A 19885-nucleotide genomic window follows, 5' to 3' on the forward strand; every position below is an offset into this window, starting at 1 on the left:
AAAAAAAGTATTTTGCATGTGGTAAAAAAACTGACACTCATTTTCACAATATTCTTCAATGCAAATGGTGTCAGCACCCATAAGTGCAAATTTGTTTCCTTGACAAAAACAAGAAGCATCAAACTTCATAAATGGGATGCTAGTTTGCAAGGTGCAAAACCTTGAGATGCAATTTAAGGAGTGTGAAAATAAATGACAGATTTCTTAGTGTCAATAGCTATGTTAGAAATCATATAACCAGAAGTTTGTTTCCTAACACTCAGACCTAGAACTCCACCAACTGCTTCTCATTTTAGAATATTTCAGACCTTCTCCCAGTTGGTGTCAACTCTTATTGTATCTTATTGTTATCCAGAGTTAAGCACTAGTAACCTCTTTCCTCAACACCTGAACCTAAGGTACAGAGAGGGTTACCAAGGTAATCTGGAAACAAGCTACAACAGAACAAAACTGGCTGTAACCAGGTAGAAAGAGCTACATTTCTTCTTCCCATTTCACACTGGTGATTACATTCTGCTTTCTTTACATGACAGCCATATCTGTCTCCTGCAGACCATCGTGTGTTGGGGACAAGCTGCAATATGCTTATCTGGACACAAACGATCAGAGTTCTGGGCTCCCTACTTTTTGGGGAAGGCTAGATAAACAATGTTGTGCCAGCCTGTTCAGAGGCAGAAACCTAATACATCACCTAGTGCCAAATTTCACCTCTTCCTGACATATGGGTACAGGGGAGAAGGTGAAGGGGAACAGAAGTTCTAGCTTTGTGATGTCATACATCGTTACACTGGAGAAGAGCATCCCTGATTTTTCACATTAAGAATTCCTGGCAACAGTGGTGTCTATGTCCAGCTCTCTGGATTATCCTAATAGTGGGGGAACAACTGACAGTGACTTGGTGCCATGGCAGCCAGACTGGGAGCACTGGGCTGCTGAGCACTGCTATAGAAGTGCACATCAGACTGGCTAGAGGTGCTTGGGCACCTGAGACTCCACCACACTTGACTTGGGCAAGATGTGATAGACCCCATTTTGGGAAGAGGTGCCACTCATGTTGTTTCTCTGTATGTGTTCCATCCTCCAACTTTCTGCTTCTTTTCCCAGCTGGTCTAAGCTCTGGGGGTGCAGCTCTTCCTGACTGGCTTCTTCCTCCTGTGAAGAAGAAGAAAGTGTGATCTGCAATGTCAGTAAGCTACCAATAAGTCTAGCAATGCTGTAGGAGAGAGGCAAGGTGTGCATGATACTAAAATATCTTCCCACATTCTCTCAGAAATTAGAACAAGCCTGTCTATTAAAGATCCAATACACTGATGAATGCACATTCAAGCTTTAGACAAACAAGGAGAGATTCATCCCTTTTCATCCTTTTATGAGCACCTTTACAGAAATGCTGTGGCACAGCGAATCTGCAAACAAACACTTGTATAAGAGTTTGGACATGTTCACATGAGTAGGACCTCCCAAAACACTCTTTCAGATGCAAAGGGATCACAAGACTACTCTGCAAAAGGGAGACTTCTTTCTGACTCTGCTAGGTCACTTTGTGCTGTTTGGCTGTTCTCATTATTGAAGCCACAAAACCATGGAGTAGTGACATGGCTCCCACATGCCTTGCTGCCTTTGACTTTAAAGCTGAAGATCCAAAACATTCTGGTTGACTCAATATGGGCACTCTTTGGCAAAAGTCACAATTCTGCAGTGCTATGCTTTACCCACTGTCACAGGGCTGAGGCTGGCCTCAAAGGAGCCAGAAGGTGTGTTTAAAGGTATTAGGGTTAACTGTGGGGACATGAAAACAAGAGGCTTTACGTCATTTTGCTTAAACAGAAAAGGATTGATCATACACCCTGCCCAAGCCTTTTTATCTTAAGTCAATGAAGACTGGAAAAGCAAAGATGATACCAGGCCTTTTTCTCCCAGCAGAGCTAGTAACCTGATCTGAAACTGGTTCAAATGCTTGGTGTAGGGCTACCAACCTTGTTAACATCACCCAGTGGTTTGCCCAACAGATCCTTCCTCTTCAGCTCTTTTCTTTCTGGCACATCAAGCTTGTTCACCACTGCATCAGTCTTGGAGCCAATGCTGTTTATGGACCATTCCAGCTGCAGCACACGATGCAGGAGGCTGAGGGAGACATGGAGAGCATTTGTAAGCTTTTTCTTGTGATGAGTCAAGAGATTTGCTGCAGACATCTCCCCAAGACCTCAAATAGAAGTGAATGCTCCCAGATCACCGATTATGTCACCTACTGCTACACTGTGTTTTCATCTGTAATCAGTGGTTCTATTTAGGATGGATCCCAGCCTAGACACAGCATAATTCCATTATTAAATATTGCACCTGCCTCTCCTTTGATACGGCCCTATGTGGTTTGCTCAGTGTTTCTCAGTAGCAGAATCAAGATATACTGATTCACTCTGCTATGTTTATCCTGTGCTCCTCTTATGGAGAAAATAGCCAAGTGTTATTCTAGGACCTGAAGGATAAAGGCCAACTAGGCTATAAATCAAGGATATCTATTGCTACAGGACTTTCTGTAAAGGTACCAGCTTTCCCTCACCCAGTTATTTGGGCCACTTTCTGACCTAAAACATGCCAGCATATTGCCTGTGACTAGATGACAGCTGAAGAGGTTATTCAAGAGGCAGAAAGCAAGATTTCTTAACTCAGTCTTTTACAGGAAGAAGTAAACTACATTACTACAGTTATCTCCTGACCTGCTTATTTACACATGTGCAAGATAAAAGGGACAAGATCTTACTGAAACTGCTCAGCACCACTGTAAAGACTTATATCATGGAAGGAAGCAGCAGGAAATTGGACCCCTTATTTGCAGGGTGTTTAAACTACTGACAGCACAAACATACACTTGGAACTCTTCTTTGGAGACCCAGGTGCCCTTATTGGTGTGGTTATTCCTTGCTTCCATGTAGGTCAGATTCTCATCCAGGTTGTTGTCAGCATAGGATTTCCCCAAATTTTCAATCTCTGTATTCAGAGCAACCTGGAAAACAAAAACTGTGCAAATATGGATACTAATTCTGTGGCTGGCTTTACTGTCAATGACACAGAGCTTCACAGGCAACAATACCGCATGCAGGTAGAGTTGGAGCTCTATTTTAGTTGCCTGCTTAGTTTATACCATAAACCCAAAGATTCCTGAGGCCACTTTGCAGTGATGTCTGTCAAACAGAATTTTTTTTCCTTGCCCATTTTTTTTACCCTTTTTGCCTCTAGGTCTTTCTTCATCTGCTGTTGCTCCTCTTCATCAAGGATACGGTTGCCATCTTTGTCAAATCTGGAGAAAGCTGCTGTGATCTCATGGTCTGCATGGCCCAGTCTGCAAAAGAACAGAAAGCTCAAAGCATAGAATTATACGGTTAAGCTGTAACAGAGTGGGAATTTTGAAATCAGTGTATTGTTTCCTCCTGCCAGTGATAAACCTAAACATCCCAAATGGGCAAGAGATAAATACAAACCTATTTAGTACAGGAAATTAAATATTTGAGGAAAGATAATTTTTTTAATCTTAAATTGCCCAGATCTGAGCTAATCGTTCTCCTTGTCCTGAAAAGCAGAAAATTTAAATTACCTGTATTACTAAGAGAAAAAACTAAGTGGACATCCTTCAAACTGACTCACTCCTTCAAGCTGTTCTTGAAGTCTTCAAAGTCTAGTTGTTTTGTTCCATTCTGCAGGGCTTTCTGCACATCAGAAATCCGCTCCTTCTTCAGCTTCAGCCTCGCGAGTGTCCGCATGTAGCTCTGTGAATGAAGACACAGAATCATGCACACAAAACAGTGAAAAGTAGAGCAGAGTGGGCAGTGTCATACAGGTGAGCATATGCTAAGTAATAGCAGGAGTTTTCAAGCTTTCCACAAGCAAAAAATAAAGCACTGCTGTAAGAAGCTCATCTCCAAAGTAGAATCATGCCTTCAGAGTGGCACTAACATGCTAACCTTCTGCTTTTTCTCACCCCAGTTCTTCCTTTATCTGATTTCCCAACATATCATCTGTTTAAGATAATGTCTCAAATACTATTCCTTGTAGAATATTGGTCCACAGCAGAATTGTGACCTTCCAGGAACTTTTCTGGAATTTGCCCATGGGAAAGACAGATTTAACCTGTTAGAATTGTGCACTGTAACAGGCTCAACTTAGCACAGCAGGACTTGCCATGTTATCAATCAAAGTAAATTTTATGAAGGACTGAAAGAGCTTTGTCTACAGACCATACTGGGAAGAAAAGTCTCTCGGAAACACTACATCAGGTAACAGGATTCACCCAATACCTGCCTTCTCATCTTCCCATTGCCAAAGGGTCTGGGAGCTTGATTTATCCCAGAAAGGAATTGGGACTCTTGTGCACACAAAGAAGGGGGATCTGGAGTTGGCAACCACTGTTTCTCTCTAGTAAATTCCACTTAGGTCAGGGACTTCCAAAAAATGCTTCATGATTTAGCTAGGAAGTAGCACAGCTTTCACTATTCATCACCTGCTTCAAGATGTCAGAGAGCTGCAGCTCATCCTTCTGGCTGGAAAGCTCCTCCTTGACTTCTGAGTAGGTGTCATTGATGATGGCCAGAAACATGTTCTAGGAAAAGGGGAAGCAGTGAGATGAATATGCATGACACATCCTGCCTGCTCCAGCAGCTGAAGCAGCAAGAAACAGACATAGATGGGCAAGACTTAGTTAAACAAGGAGTTGTTTCCCTATGGGATATCTCTTGGGCAAATTAAAGAGGGTCAAGAAAAGGCCTACTTCAGCCACACCATGTTTTCTAAAGTTTTTATAGTTAAGCAGTGGCTGAAAGTACATTTGTTCCCACCTCAAATACTACCTTTGTTAGTTTCTCTTGCAAAATCTTAGGTTACATATGGACTCCTGACACTGGGAGTTTAACCTGGTTATTATGAGCATCCCTCTGCATCCATTGCCTAGGGAGCCAGTCAGTTTCAGTTTTCAGCCTTAAGTGATGTTGACCCTTAGTTACCCTAGTAATCAAATCCCCAATTGTAGTAACACACTCTTTGCCTACTGTAGTCTATTTGCACTGCAAAGCTATTAGTAAACTGAAATTCCTTTTCTAAGCATTTTCATCTAACCCAGGATTGTCAGGAAGGGTCTCTCAAACACTGCTTTCAATACAGGGACAAGGAGGACTTTGTTGCTTACCAGAAGCACAAAGAAAACAAAGAACACATAGGTGACAAAGTAAAGAGGCCCAAGGACCCTGTTGGCATTGTCAATGGAATTGTAGTCAAAATCACCAAGAATGATCCGAAACTGGGTGAAACTGGGGGAAAGAAAGAGCACAGGGTCACACAAAGGCACACACAAACAGTCCTGAGGTGAACCTGAACCTCCCTGCGGCCCAGATGGGCACAGGCACAAACCAGAGCAGAGTCTAAGTCACTCCAGAGTGGTAAGTTAAATGCATCCATAGTATTTCAGGGGTGAAGTGAGCTGATCTGGTTAGAGCAAGAGGAAAATAAAACATGGTTTCCACACAAATTCAGGTAGTCCAAAGTGTGTTATGGTATAAATAGGAGTCAAAACCAAAACAAACTGAATTTTCCCTAATTAAAGGCATTTGACTCAACAAAGCCATCTCTTACAAGAAAGTTTGTGAGACTCTGGAGGGACATTAGAACTGGATAGTGCTCTTCGACTTTCTGTAGTTCATAGCCCCTATAATGATGGATGTTTAAGTGTATTGATCCTAAGCTTCCTTATCTCTGTTCTCTCTTGTAGACCCTTCAAAGGCAGGACCTGGATGCCCAGAGGTCTGTGGGATACCAGCTGAAAACCATTGCTGTAGCTAATACCTCCATTAACATCACACATTACTTGAGCAGGCCCATGGACTGCAAGATTGTCTGAGATGGGATTTTAACTCACTTCCCCAACACTCCCTTCCACGTGTGCTCATCCACCCGCAGGTCATCCTTGTTCTCAGATACATTGATCAGTATCTGTGGGACTTCTATGGAAATAGATATCCTTACTAATACCCACCATATCTCTCGTCCTTACTGATAAACACCAGACAAACAGAAATCTGCCTGTAGCCCTCAGTTTTCTTATTGTGTTCTTTTGTCCATGAAGATGTCAGTCACAGCCAGAAGGCTGTGAGCAGCTTATTAACCCTTGTGGCTTTATTACAATGAGATACAACAGGTGTCTGATTGTCACTGAGATTTGCAAATGGGGGGAAGAGTGGAAAGCAGTTAAAATTATTTTGATAAAATTATGGAGACATGGTACTAACTTACATGCATTTAACAAAGGTACTGAAGTTTTCCACTTGTGTCCCAAAAAGAAGGTAACCCAGCTGGGCATAGGCAAAGAAGACAATGAAGAACATGATGGCAAAGCCCAGGATATCCTTAGCACAACGTGCTAGTGTGGAGGAGAGCTGGGTCATCGTTTTGTTAAAGCTAATGTACTTGAATATCTGCAGGATGGAAGAATGGGGACAAAGTTAGGCCAAACCATCAGCTAGGTCAGTCTCTCCCATGCATGCACATGCTTACTAAGACAAGAGGTTCACTACAGGACCAAAGTACTGAAGAGAAAGGTGGCTAGGGAATGGTGGCTTAGTCTTCAGGACATTTATCCCAGGTGTGCCACCATCCTTCTCTGGGTTCATAAATATGACTTCGTTCCCTTTGTCAAAGGAAAATATAAACAGGGACTGCTAGAAGGACAAATCTCTTACGGCTGATGAGGAGCCCCTTGGTGGCTTTCCACCACACCAAGATGCTTTAGTTAGAAATTTAGAAATGCAAACTCCGTGTCAACAGATGAGTCACTTCCAGCTCTTGAATGATCATCATAGAAAAGAACATGGTTTGCAGATTATTCTTGAGGATACCAAAATAGTATAGGATGGACAAAGCCTCAAGAATACCAAAATAGTATAGGATGGACAAAGTTACATGGTACTCAGCATTTTCTAAAACCACTTTCACACCAGTGTCTGACCTCATATCTCTGACTGTTACCTCTAAATAACTGACCTCAGAATGAAGGGTGAAAAGTTGCCCAGATTTACTGCAAAACAGAGCATATGACTTCAAGGAAAATTCTCTGTTCTATAACTGTTACGTTCATTTACTCAGAGGGATGGAAGAGACAGCCCTGAAGCTATCCAGAAGGAGAGGCCTGACTGGAGACCTGGCACCTCCCAGATCCCCCCTACAGTACCTTAATCCAGGCAAAAAATAAGTTTACTGCATTCATATTGTTGTACTGGGTCTGCCAGAACGCCAGGAATTCAAAGTCTGCGTAGGAGTTGGGGTGTTCCAGCAGCTCTCCCAGCAGCCTGTTCACCTCAGTGGTGCGAAAGATGTGAAACCCAATGGCAACAATGGAGAGCTGCAAAGAGGAAGAGGAGTAGTCCACAGTAATCACTGTTCCTGTGCTTTCCATGGAAATTAAAATGCCACAGAACTCATTGCAGTCCCACTTCAGAGCTGCAGTCTAGTGGTGGGCTATGAAAGTATAGTCTTGATGCGCTGAATGATACCCTGACTTCACAGTCTCTTGGGCGTCTCTAAGAATTTTCTCCTAGCAGTTCTTCCAGACAAGAGCATGTGTCCATTTACTCTGCTGTTCATTTTAGTATTAGAGCAAAACATGTGCCAGTTCTTGTCTTATCTAGACTAATTTCCACTTTCCTTCATTTATTTTGGCTCTTACACACCTCTGCCATTCCTCCCCCAAAAAGTATGCAAGGATACTCACCAGAATAACAACCACATCCAGAATGTTCCAGATGCTGGTGAAGTACTGAAACTTGTGGATACGGAGCTCCAAAGCCTCTTCCACCACATAGTAGAAGATGAAAACACAGAATACAATTTCACAGGCAACAATGAAGAAGTCCCATGTGCTGACATATCGTATAAGCTTCACTGTCCGGATTTGCCAGGAAGGAATGGCACCACCAGTGGCTGGAAACTCAACCACTAACCTTGAAGGGGACAAAGAAACAATTTCAAACTGGGGTATCGAAGCTCAGAGATAATTTTGAGAGGCATCAAACTTGAGCATGAGCTATCCACCAAACCATGAGTGGAAGCACTGTGTATGTGTTTATGCCCCTATATCTCTGCTGCTTCACAGCCTGTGATAGGAAGGGTGAAAGGTGACATGAAGTGTGACTGGTTATTTCAGGAAGACCAAGACTTCTCACTAAACCATACAATTTCTAATGACATCACTCAGTAGTAGTAGGGGGGTGCTCACCACCCTACTGGTGGACCATAATAAAATATTTGCATTTTAAGAAACAAATTGAGGCATTGAGGAAGATGCAAGAGGCTGAAGAAATTTCCTCAGGACTCAGCTTACCTCAAAACACAGAACAGATTGATATTTGCATTATACACAGAGAAATCAATAAAGACAACTCGTGTTCCCCGATCCAGCCACAGTTTCTCCTTCAAGACCTGCAGGGCTTCAGCACTCTCTTCTCTGGTCATCTTGAGGTCTATGTAGTATCCTCCCCCACTGTAACTGGTTAGTCTTCCCCAGTGAGAGGAACCACCCAGCTCCTCCTCCGAATGGTACCTCCACCTGCAACAGACAAAGCACAAATAAAGGCTTCACCTGCCCAGGCTTGAATATGGCCTTGTGCCCTGGAAAAAATACATCTTCAAGGGGCAGAGCAGTTTCCAATTGAAGCAATTGAGAATTGGCACTTAATCCCTACTCCTGATCTGACCCTACATAATACTGGTAACCATTATGTTTAGTTTTCTGGTTTAGTGGTTCCCAGCAGTGACACAACATGATTTACAATACTATGGAGGGAAAATGCTGAGGTTTGTTGGCTATATCAGTCTTGTTTTCATGGAGGTTATTCTCAGCATCTACTCTCTTACCTTCTACCACATCCCACACGACCATCTGCTTAGAATGCTCTTGTACTCGTATTTCCTAATGAATAATAGCTTCTCATTCATGGATCAAGATTCACACAGAGAGAAGTGAGCAGACATATTAAACTGCAGTTACCTCACAAATTTATAGAGAAACAGGTTGTCAACATGAAAGAGTTGCACTCCCCTTTCTCTGGCTCCTGAAATCCCAGAGGAAAGCAAATAGTAACTTGCCAGCTAAATGCCAGCTTGCCATTTGATGGATCTGGTCCCAAAGGTCTTTATTTATTTTCACTCTCTTAAAAATAGGCAACAATTTCTTCCTATATTCCCACTGGATTTTTTCATGGCTTTCCCAACATGAAAACTCATTCTGTTGTGCTTCACCACAAAGAGACACTAGACCTTAATGATAGACAAAAAGGATTTTCTGCCTCTGACTGCAAGGCTAATTCCAGCCTTATGTAAGAAACTCACCCCCAGCATCCTGCAGCTCAGCAGTTCTTATTTGAATGAGAAGAGACTCATTTGGATTAGATGTACTTACGCTGTTCCATTGATGAGCCCAAAGGAGACCCTCTCCTCCTTGTCTTCAGAGTATACATCATAGCAGCCCGAGATTTCCTCCTTGAAGTCATCGTGGACCACACAGGAGTTGTTCTTCACCTTCAGCTGCCTCATGCGTGGGACACCCAGCAGCAGGTTCTCGTAATAGATGTATGACTGCGTGCCATGCGCCGCCAGGGACTCGTTGTTGTACCACTTGGTCCAGTACAGGTTGTCCAGCAGAGGACCTTGTGCATACTGCAAAGGAGGCAGGGGAGAACAACTCCTTTGTATCTCACATATCAGAGGAATTCTCTTAGTCTGGGATTGAGGCAGTGAGACCCACCCCACTCCGGGCCCCAAGATGGAAAGTAGCCAAAGTTTGTGTTGCATGCATGTTAAGGAGAGGAAAGACCAGTGCTGGCGGTAGAGGAGAGATGCTGGGCAGCAGGGTCATCGTTGCTTTCTCACAGGCCTGTAATGTGTCTGTGGCTAAGGGAGAGACAAAAGCCCTACAAGTCTCATTGCCTCTTCTACTTCAGTCAGCACAAGTCTCAAGGAACTGCCTTGGCACAAGTTGCAAATGATGAAAAGTGCATGTGCCAGTGTCCTGGAAACAGTGGTGGGGAAACAATAGGGCCATTGTTTGCTGGAGTGTTTTAATGTGACAGAAAAAGGCAACTCTAATTGACAAATAATTTCTGGCTGTCAGAGATAAGTGGTTGCAATACCTCAATGGCCTTCACTGAGGCTCTTGTTATTCTTTCACCCATTCTTTGACAGAAATATGTTAGATCCCAGATGTTTGTCCCCTTTGTTCTCTTTTATCAAAGTCACTGCAAATTTTAATCCAGCTTCTTCCTACAGAATCTATAGATTAGACAAGCCCAGGCATGAATTACAGGCAGGTTAATTTTGATGTTCTCAAAATGCCATGAAAACTGACATAGGCTGTTACTAAGACACCAGCTTGAAGACGTTGAACTCTAGGATTCAAAGCCACTCGTGTCACAAGGAAACCTGAAGTAAATCCCTTGGCTTCTCTAGGCCAGTGCTTCCTATCTATGCAATGAGCTGATGGTTGTATCACCAAAATTATTTTGTTATGTCCTGCCTGTTTTACTGGGGAAATGGACTTTTCTGGGCACACACAAAACTTAGCCTAGCCAGTATTCTGGACACAGTGCTCAGGGATATAGTATACTTTAAATCAGTTAATATTTTGCATGCAAATGTTATGGTGACAATTGCTAGTAGCTGGCAAAAGCTTGTGGCAGCAAAATGTCTAGCTGAAATCACTAGATAGTACTTCAGAGGGAACTGAATATTCCAGTCTAGCTGACTTTCAGGGTTCCCCATGGCAGGCCAGATTTGTACTCACCACCCAGAAGTCAGCCATGCTGCCGATGGACTGGAAGGAGACACGGCCATCTGTAGAGGTCTGCAGGAAGAGCTCAGACATCACTTTGGTGTAGTAATAGGCATTGGAACTTGTCATTCCATATGTCACTAAGAGAACAAGAGAAGGGTCCTTTCTTATACCTGAATACTGGCACCTGATATAACTGTATTTATATATTCACTTTCTATGTACCTTTATATTTTCACAGGTAAGCTGAACAAGACACAGGAGAATAAAACTTAGGGCTTTCTGCTTTCTTAGGGATTTACAAGCTTATCTGCTCTGTGTTGCAGAGTTTAAATGGTCAGACTGATCGAATGTAAGAGTTAAGTAGTAAGAGAAAACCGTTGGAGGATACAACTGAACATTCTGGATAACAGTTTTTGTTCCCAGACAGAATTTCTGAGGGAAATTTTATTTCTCAGAACAAAGTCCATGACCTATATTTTGAATTTCTGATGTGAAGGCATGAAGACAACCTTATTTTCCCAAGTGAAAAGCTCCAGGTAAGTTTTCATCTACCAAGAAACCCCAAGAGGAGCAGGCTCTAACTTCCACAAACACGTTGTTTCAGCTCTCCAGTGCTCCTTCCTTCAGGAAAACATCCATCATGGTGATCACTAAGAACATATCCTACTCTTGAAAGGACACCAGGAGAATAAAGCACCTGACATTCAAGACACAACCCCCCACATCTCCTGGAAGAGTCAGTGTGTGACACCGCGTACGTCTGCGTGCGACACCGCGTACGTCTGCGTGCGACACCGCGTACGTCTGCGCGCGACACCGCGTACGTCTGCGCGCGTCTTGGTTCTTTAGGGAGGGTGACTGAAGCACTGTCTCCCTGGACCAGCACGATAGTAACTTAGGGTCGTATTGTCTGTCCATCTCTCCTGCCATTGGGTCCATGAAATATAACCCTCCTCACTGTCCCATGCCCCAGGTGCTCACTGGTGATAACAAAGGAACCTTTGCAGAACCAAACAGCCATTGTCCTACTGGCACAAAGTCCATATTAGCATTACCATTCAGTACAGGGACACATTACACTCACTCAAGAACAACAGGGTCAGCTGCCATCTGCTTTATCGCCTCAGCCACCCTCCAGTCTCAGACGGGAAAATCTCCCTGAATTGTCTTTGCTACCAGGAAGTTTCTAGAGCTACTCTCTGGGGGTTGAGCATTTGCTGTGAAACTGAGAAAAGACCTTGGGCAGATTCTCCTAGGACTGTGGAGTCAATGGCTAGAACTGATAATGCCAATCAGAAAATACTGTTTAAGTCTAACCAGCATCAGTTAGCATTGGTCAGTAATTTTACTTCTCTGTGCAGCATCAATTCTGTAGGTTAATGACAACCTCTTGCTGCTGTGAGCACCCATACAATAAATGTAACATTTACAGAAGAGCAAGGAAGACTAGTAATAAAATCTCACATTATTCCCCTCGTGCTGCACACACAAATAGTGCCTATGAGATATGACAGCTACTTACAGAGACAGATGTCCACCAAGAACATAACATAGACCAGCAGCTCTCGCAGGGTGGTCTTCACATACAGCTCCCTGTTTTCAGCTGTGTTCTCAGTCAGCGTAGTGCCCCACAGACCTGTTGGGTATAAAGAAGGCAGAGTTTCTCATGGCCATTCTCAAGGGCCATGTGAGGAGCTGTAGTCCTGTTCCAAAAAAGCACTGTCGGGAGTTGAAGTTTTGTGGCTTTTCAAGGCCAAGCCACTTTTCATTTCAAAACTTGTCCTATAAAAATTTGCTAAATACCCCTAAGAAGAACCATTCCAGCATGAATAAAAGATTTGCAGCTAACACTGAAATATACTGCCTTTTTATTTTGCTAAATCACTGTTTGATTTTGTTTCTTCTGTTTTCTGTTCATTACAGCCTGATCTTTTCCTGACTGTGTTTCAGCTCACTCTTTGCAGCAGTTCAGTCTTTGTCACAAATGCTCTTGAAACCATAATATTTCATCTCAGTCACCCATGTGCCAACAGCTGACCTTCTGAGAGGTCTTCCACTGCATAACTGCATCTGGTGTTAGCTTTACAACTATTACTCCCTTTAGTCTGAACCATTAGGCCCCAAATATTTGTCTCTTGCTTACCTAAAAACTCTTGCAGTTTTCTTGTTGGTCATAAAAATCAAATAATACAACTGAATATACAACAGTATTTTCAGCACAACATTTAGAGCCAAATTATCTTCAGGACATCTAACAATGGAGCTTAGCTGAATCCAATACACTAATTGCACCAGCTAAAGATCCTATTTCTTCGCACAACTCATTAAATGTCACCAGGGTTGTCAATAATAGAGAAATGTTTCCTTTAAAAGGAGCCTTGATATTTTGTGTTTGATGAACCACCTAATACCATTAGCGTATTTGTTTGTTCTTTTTGTAATGGCTTTCTGTTGTGATTTCTGGAATGCTCCTGAAGTTGAAAGGCATAAGAACTTTCAATTGAAAGCCTAGTGATGAAAGCCTTGTCAATAATTGCCATGGTCTTGCTGCTTTCTGCAGCTCCTAGAGAGCTCAGCCCTGATTCCTATCCCCAGTAGAATGAAACAACCTTCTTCCTGCAAACCAGGATCAAAGCTGATCAAAGGCCCCACACTTGAAGTCATCTCTGGCACATGACAAACTTCTTTTTTATCTGGAGTAAGCAAAAGTGTTCTAGTGGTCTGTGTGCATTTATCCTGTCATTTTGATAGCTCTTTGGCATCTCAAGAGATTAGAGAGTTTTCTGCACCATTAACTACCATAGTGACCATAGTGATGTTGCAGCATCTGATGTCACATCTGGGCAGACAAACCAGGAGTCTGTTCTGGACAATCCAGACCAGCAACAGAAATGACAGCCTGGAGATGATCTGGACTAACTCCTGTGGAAGAGAAAGTATCATGTGATCTACAGGAATCTTCACAATGGACAAAAACATAGGGAAAAGATTTGCCCCATCTCTTCAGATCACTTTTAAATGACTACCTTCATCCTTAGATATGACTACACCACAATCTTTTAATAGGTTTGTTTGGGGTTTTTTCATGAGCAGGGAACCCCTACTATCCATATGTTTGGAGCAAATGCACAGGCCTTTACTTTGAGAACAGAAGTGTACTCAGGAACATCTAATTCAAGGAAACTCAAATATCCTTGAGAACTTGGTTCAGACTCTTGCCCAAAATGATACCTGGAGGACCATGAGGCTGCTCCAGTCCTTCCAGGTTGCATGCAGTAGCTGTAATACTGTATCAGCTGAGGTTTATTTTCAGCTATGTCTTTAGGAAACATGCCAGGGAAATCTATCACCTCATACATGAAGCATGCCCCCATCTGTGTCTCCTTTGGCAACACCTACCCCCTTGTGGATGCAGCTATTTTGGACATGACATTTGGAGTAGATGGACTCAAGGCTAGAAGATATCCAGTCTTCCTTATGGCACCTTGAATGACCACCCAGCACCCCCATGGCTGAGCAAAGAAAAAATAACAGAATCTAGAAAACAGGCTATGAATGCAATCCATTTATAGGTCTCACCTTCCCGATAGTTAACAAGTAACTGATAAGAATTACTGGCAACACCTACATTATCACCAGACTTGTGACCAGGTGAGCGACTAGCTCACGGTCTCAGGTACAGCTGGAGATCCTCTTCCAAAGGCAGTGGGAAGCTGGGTATCCCTCATCAACCACCCTACACCCAGATATCCAGCCAAGTCTGCCCATGGGCTGGCCATGAACCAGCACAGGCGGCAGGAGGCAGGCAGGAACCAGGACACAGAGTTACTTGGACACTTCTTAGAGAGGAACAGTCCTGCGCAGTGGCACTAGGTGCAGCAGCTACTCACTACTAACCCAGCACAGTAACTGAGGAGGTCAAGAAAAAAAAAATCTTAATAATTCAACTATTGCCTCTAGCTATGGACATGTAATCCCAGAAAATGGTTTTTAAGCAAAAAACCCAACCTCTTAAACGCTCATTGTCTAACTAACTTATATGTACTACTTCTATTTTCCATGTGAGACACCAAGGTGATTAAATGGAAAGGGAAAAGCCAGCAATGGAAAGGCAATGAAAAATGATAAGCACCTAGTAAAGATGCAAAGGAAGGAAGCAAATTCTTCAAAAAAAATGTCCCCACGTCTGTGAGGCTCAAAGAGACCTTTGGTCTGTCTGTACTGGCCTTTGGATTCTCAGCTCTGGTATTTCCTACAGCCCTATTACCACCTTTCGTGTCAGGATACCCTGCTGCAACAGTCAGAAGAAGAAAATAATGTGGTATCTTGGCAGTTACCATCATTTGCATGCTCCAAATTCAACTCTGGCATCTCACAAATGGAAATTTGATGTTAAAGCATGGATATGTTTTTTCATTTTAAGTCTCAAACAATGCCTAGAAGAAAGCATTTCAGAATAAACCAGGTAAATGATACACTGCCTAAGAGTAATCTGCAATTAGCTACCAAACTCAGCACTGTTCCTTGGCCAGGAGAAATCTCTAAAGCCTCTGCTCTGAATTCCATGTGAATTAATAGTGTTAGACTGTAATGGCAACGACAAAAGCATTGATCACAGAGGGGCTGTGCAAGTCAGGACCAAGTTATATTGTTATTCACCCACTCAGACTGCTAGAGGATATGGCTCTGAGAAGGGTTCTTGCCTTCCAAGTGAGGAAAAAAAAGACACATTGGCAAGAAATTATTTTCTTTATCCTTCCTGTTTTTAAAATATTGTAATTTTATGCCTTCTATGAGAAACTGTTCAAATAATGCCCTTACCCAGGACTGTATTCTGACAGGAGACCTATCTTGCCCCCAAGGTTTTGTTTGCCTCTGAATAAGCCCGCATAATATTTCATGCCCCTTTGTCTTTTAAACTGGAAAACGGCACCTCTTTCAGCTATCTTCAAGCAAAATATTATTTGATACATTGCTGATATCCCCTACATTTCAGCCCTGACAGTGCTAGATTTTCTCTGGTAGATAGGGCTATCAGTTCTATGTTACTGTAGCACAGAGGCCAGTACCATTCTATCCAGAAAATGCACACAAAGACAGAATAGTCTCACCACCACAGTGATGGCTCCTGGGGATTCAGAGCATCTAAGCTCTGCCAACAGATTCACTGCATGACCTTGAGCATGAGAACCACTAAGTCTCTTACCTTGTAGTAAAGGTAACAGGACAGACCATGAAGCTATAGCAAGGCTCACAGAATGAGGATGCTCCTTTCAGGTCAGCCAAAGATGATCTCTGGAGGGACGCTACTGCATGTTGAACAGGTCCCTGGGCTACACAGACACTATGAGGTTTCTGCCTTCTGCATCCCTTCTCTTCCTCCCCTCACCATTGCTCTGAGGGCTAATAGGCCCCTTCTAATGAGACAGAGATTTACCTCGGATGCCTCTGAAGATGTAGAAGCAGCACTTGAGGAAAGGACTTGTCTTCCCATTCACAGCTTTGCTCTGTTCTTCCTGGTAGGGCAGTGGATCCCCGACCTCTTCAAAATTCTCATAGGGATTCTCCAGGACAGACTTGGGGTTGTAGATGGTTTGAATTTTCAAGGAGGTAGAGGGAGAGCCATTGTAAACAGGATTGTCCCAAGCTTTCTTCCCCACTGTCTCCAGTTCATGCACCTCTGATCCTTTAAAGTGGCTCTCAGCTCTGTTCTTTAGGTGAGACAAATTCATGACTACTCGCTGCCAGCACAAGTACTTTTTAGCTGGAATTGTGACGATTGCCTGCCCAGACTGGAATTAAAAGTTAGCAGAGAGATAATCAGTGCCAAACACCTTGTCTGCCTCAGCAGCCAGGAGAGGGCACACCAGCGGCTCCCCACAGGCAGTAAGCATCCTCTTTTATATCAGCTCAGCTGGTGACACCGTTCCGAGGGGTGGCACTACCCCTTGTTAGGAACCACCGTCAGCCCTATTATCCCAGTCGCCCTGGGAACACCGGCAAGTACAGGAGTCCTTCTCTGCTTCACGGGGGCAATGACAGGCGCAGATGCCGCCGTGAGAAGAGGAGGCAGCGAGGAGCGGCCCCGGTCAGTTCCAGGGCACCCGTGAGACCGGGGCAGCTCCGCTCGGGGCGGCAGGACCCGCACTGCAGCCAAGGGACAAAGGAGAGAAACTCCCCGAGCGGCAGCGCCGAGGCGGGCAGGTGGCACAGCGTCCTCTTCCTCGCTGCAAAGCAGGGGGGAAACGCGGGAGCAGCTGTAGCGGTCGTTTTGGAAACCAGGGGGTGGAATCTCCTGCTTTTGCGGTATTTCTACAAGCCCTGAAGTGCCTGTTAGCCCTGAGGCAAGCCTGATTAAAAAATTAAAAAAAAGAAAAACAACAAAAACCACCACCACCAGAAAACCCACAGACAAACAAAAAACAACAAAAAGACCCAAAGCAAACAAAACAAAAAACAAACAAACAAAAAACCCCCAAACAAACAAAAACCCAAACAGACAAAAAAAAAAACCCCAAAAAAAGCCCCACCAAAACCAAACCCTAACAAACAAAAACCCCATCAAAATAACAAACAGGCAAAACTGGCAATAACAGTGGTTGGGACTTGCCTGCATCCACCTTGCCACTGGCCACCAGTGAGCAGTCATGCCAGGCACTGCAGGTCCTGCAGGTCTGTGACTGTACCCCGAGGGGTCCCAGAGCTTAACCCCAGGACATCACACTTGTCTTGGTGATGAGACTATAAAAGAACATGTAGCCTGAGCCTGGTCCTTCCTCAGGTCGGAATACATAATTCAGAAGAGGTGCCTCTCCATGGGTACTGAGGGTTGCTATTTTTCCGGCATTACCCAAGGAAGCAACATGACTCTCAGACCTGTAGGCCCAGATAAAGATGTTTTCTCTGGACTCTGATGTTGCCAAGCCAGCTAGGAAATGCAGAGATGTCCTCTATATGTTACCTAAGATTGTGGCACTAAGCAGCTGCTTGAACAGCAGTGAGACAAGACCTAACTTGGCACAGGGCACTAAAAGGGCAGCCTTAGTGGCTGGAAAGTCACCAGAGGTCTGGGTTGGATCCTTTGACTGAATTTGGTATTATTTGGCCTGTTGTGTTTTATTACTGCCTAGCCAGAAGAAAGCAGCAGCATGGGAAGCATTTGCAGAGCTCCCAGGCAGCAGCAATCTCAGAAGTGAGGCCTCAGTGAAAGGCCACCTGCCAGAGCCAGCCATCCAGCTGCCCTCCTGGGACCACACAGCAGACACCCCTGCCCACGCACAAGTAGCATGACTTACATGTGGAGTGCTGCTTTGGGGGAATGTGGGGTTTTTTCACAGTGTAGCTCTTGCACATCACATCCCACCCCATCCTTCAGGAGCCAGGTACAGTGCAGATCTGCCTTCTCGGAGGCTGGGGCACAGAGCAGGTGGTGAAAGGGGTGGCCTTGTCCTGTATTGAAAGACCAAGTCACCCACCTAGCCCAGAAGACAGGTCATGTCTGTGTCACCTGATTTTGAATAGCCTAGCACAAGGCAGAACCAAGAGCACTCTATAATTAAGGAAACACATGCAATGCTTTCCAGGCAGCATGAGGTGACTCAATTTATGTGGGTCTAAAACACTCCTTTTCAGCCAGTAAACTTGAATGATAGGAGATGTGTCAGCTGGGGGAGAATATGATCCAGACTTTAGGACCTCATAGATCACTCTGCTGTGCCCTCTGTGGTGTTTGATGTAAGCCCACGTGGAGCAGCAGTATTTCCTGGCTAAGGAACAGTGTAGGTCTGGTAGCATCTGTGAGCACTTACCTCACATCTCTTTTCCTTACAGTGCTTTGGACCTTATTTGCCAAACTTTCATTCTTGTGAAAACCAACCAACAGAATTTCTCTTCTCCATTCTTCTTTTTCCCTTCTTTGTTGAAATCCATTTTTCAGCAGGCCTAGAGGAAACCTTTCAGAGATACCCAGGGAAGACTGTTTCTAAAACCAGAAACCACTATCACTACAGGATTCAGCATGTTAGAATAAGTGCCACAGCAGTTTTTCTGTCAGTGTGCCAAGCACACAGACCTTTAAACAATATCCCACTCTTAATTCCTTTGTTTAAAGAGAAGAGAGCACCAAAGAGTTCATAAATTCCCCCCCAAAAAGCACTCTCAAACACTGAATGAGAACTACACAGCATTAGATGTCATGGTTAGACGAAAAGTCCTATCAGGTACTAAGAGCAGTCACTCGTTGGGACTGAAGGCAGATCTGCTCACCAGACCCAAGAGGTCAGGCTGTCCAGGAGCTCACCAGCCTCTGCTGAAGTGGCTCTGCCTGGTGGGAACGTTTTCACCAGCTAGAGGTGATGCTGGTGACACCAGCTACAGACCAACTTTCTGTGCTGAATAGAGCTGATAGAGGACCAGGACAGAAGTATCCAGCTCTATAACAGAATCAGTTTTGGCACAGATTTTGAACAATACTTCTAGCTTTCTTCCAGGAGCTTAATCATCACCACTGAGGTTTAAAGATTTACAGATGCCTTGAGAAATCTAGTATATAAGTTTAGCAGTACACAGTATTCTATAGTCACTCTTCACTGCAACTAAAACAAACAAAGAAGGAGACACAACCATGCATAAACAATTCAATATCCAAGTTCCTGTTTTCTTACTTAGGGTGCTATGTTAATTCTCTTGGCAATAATCCATTTTCAGCAGGTTCTCATCAACACAAGCATTTGGTTCCCACTTCCAGGCAACACAAACAGAGCTAGAGATAGTTGTTATCTCTATGGATTGTATCAGGAATAGGGAAAGGGAAAGTAGTGGTGACAGCACTAATCAACTGTTAAGCATCAGAAATAAAAACCCAGACTTCCAAGCACAGTACCTTGATGTTGAGTAAACTGTTTATGAGACATTTTGAAAAATTTCCCAGCACAGTGTATTAATGTTCATGTGTTTTCATTACTTTTCATTTAAATGAAGTCTTCTCTGTCGATCTCTTTTTCTGCATCAAACAGGCGGATTTTATCTACATTTTAATAATACCTTTCTTATTCTAGTTATGTTCAGAGGCTAGGGAAT

General features: G+C 43.7%; 1 protein-coding gene across 1 annotated transcript; it reads right to left on the reverse strand.

Moving 5' to 3' along the window:
• Positions 1–727: 727 nt before the first annotated feature.
• On the reverse strand, positions 728–16664 carry PKD2L1 (polycystin 2 like 1, transient receptor potential cation channel). The gene is made up of 15 exons (XM_005416498.2): positions 16245–16664; positions 12330–12443; positions 10817–10944; positions 9437–9693; positions 8360–8584; positions 7751–7979; positions 7211–7381; positions 6277–6458; positions 5177–5297; positions 4496–4594; positions 3643–3764; positions 3223–3340; positions 2868–3004; positions 1977–2124; positions 728–1152 (listed from the first exon to the last, which is right to left on the reverse strand). The coding sequence occupies exons 1-15, from the start codon at positions 16537–16539 to the stop codon at positions 967–969; spliced, it is 2532 nt and encodes an 843-aa protein (XP_005416555.1). The 5' UTR covers positions 16540–16664; the 3' UTR covers positions 728–966.
• Positions 16665–19885: the final 3221 nt, after the last annotated feature.

Source organism: Geospiza fortis, unplaced genomic scaffold (genome assembly GCF_000277835.1).
Source record: "Geospiza fortis unplaced genomic scaffold, GeoFor_1.0 scaffold130, whole genome shotgun sequence".
Classification (NCBI taxonomy): domain Eukaryota; kingdom Metazoa; phylum Chordata; class Aves; order Passeriformes; family Thraupidae; genus Geospiza; species Geospiza fortis.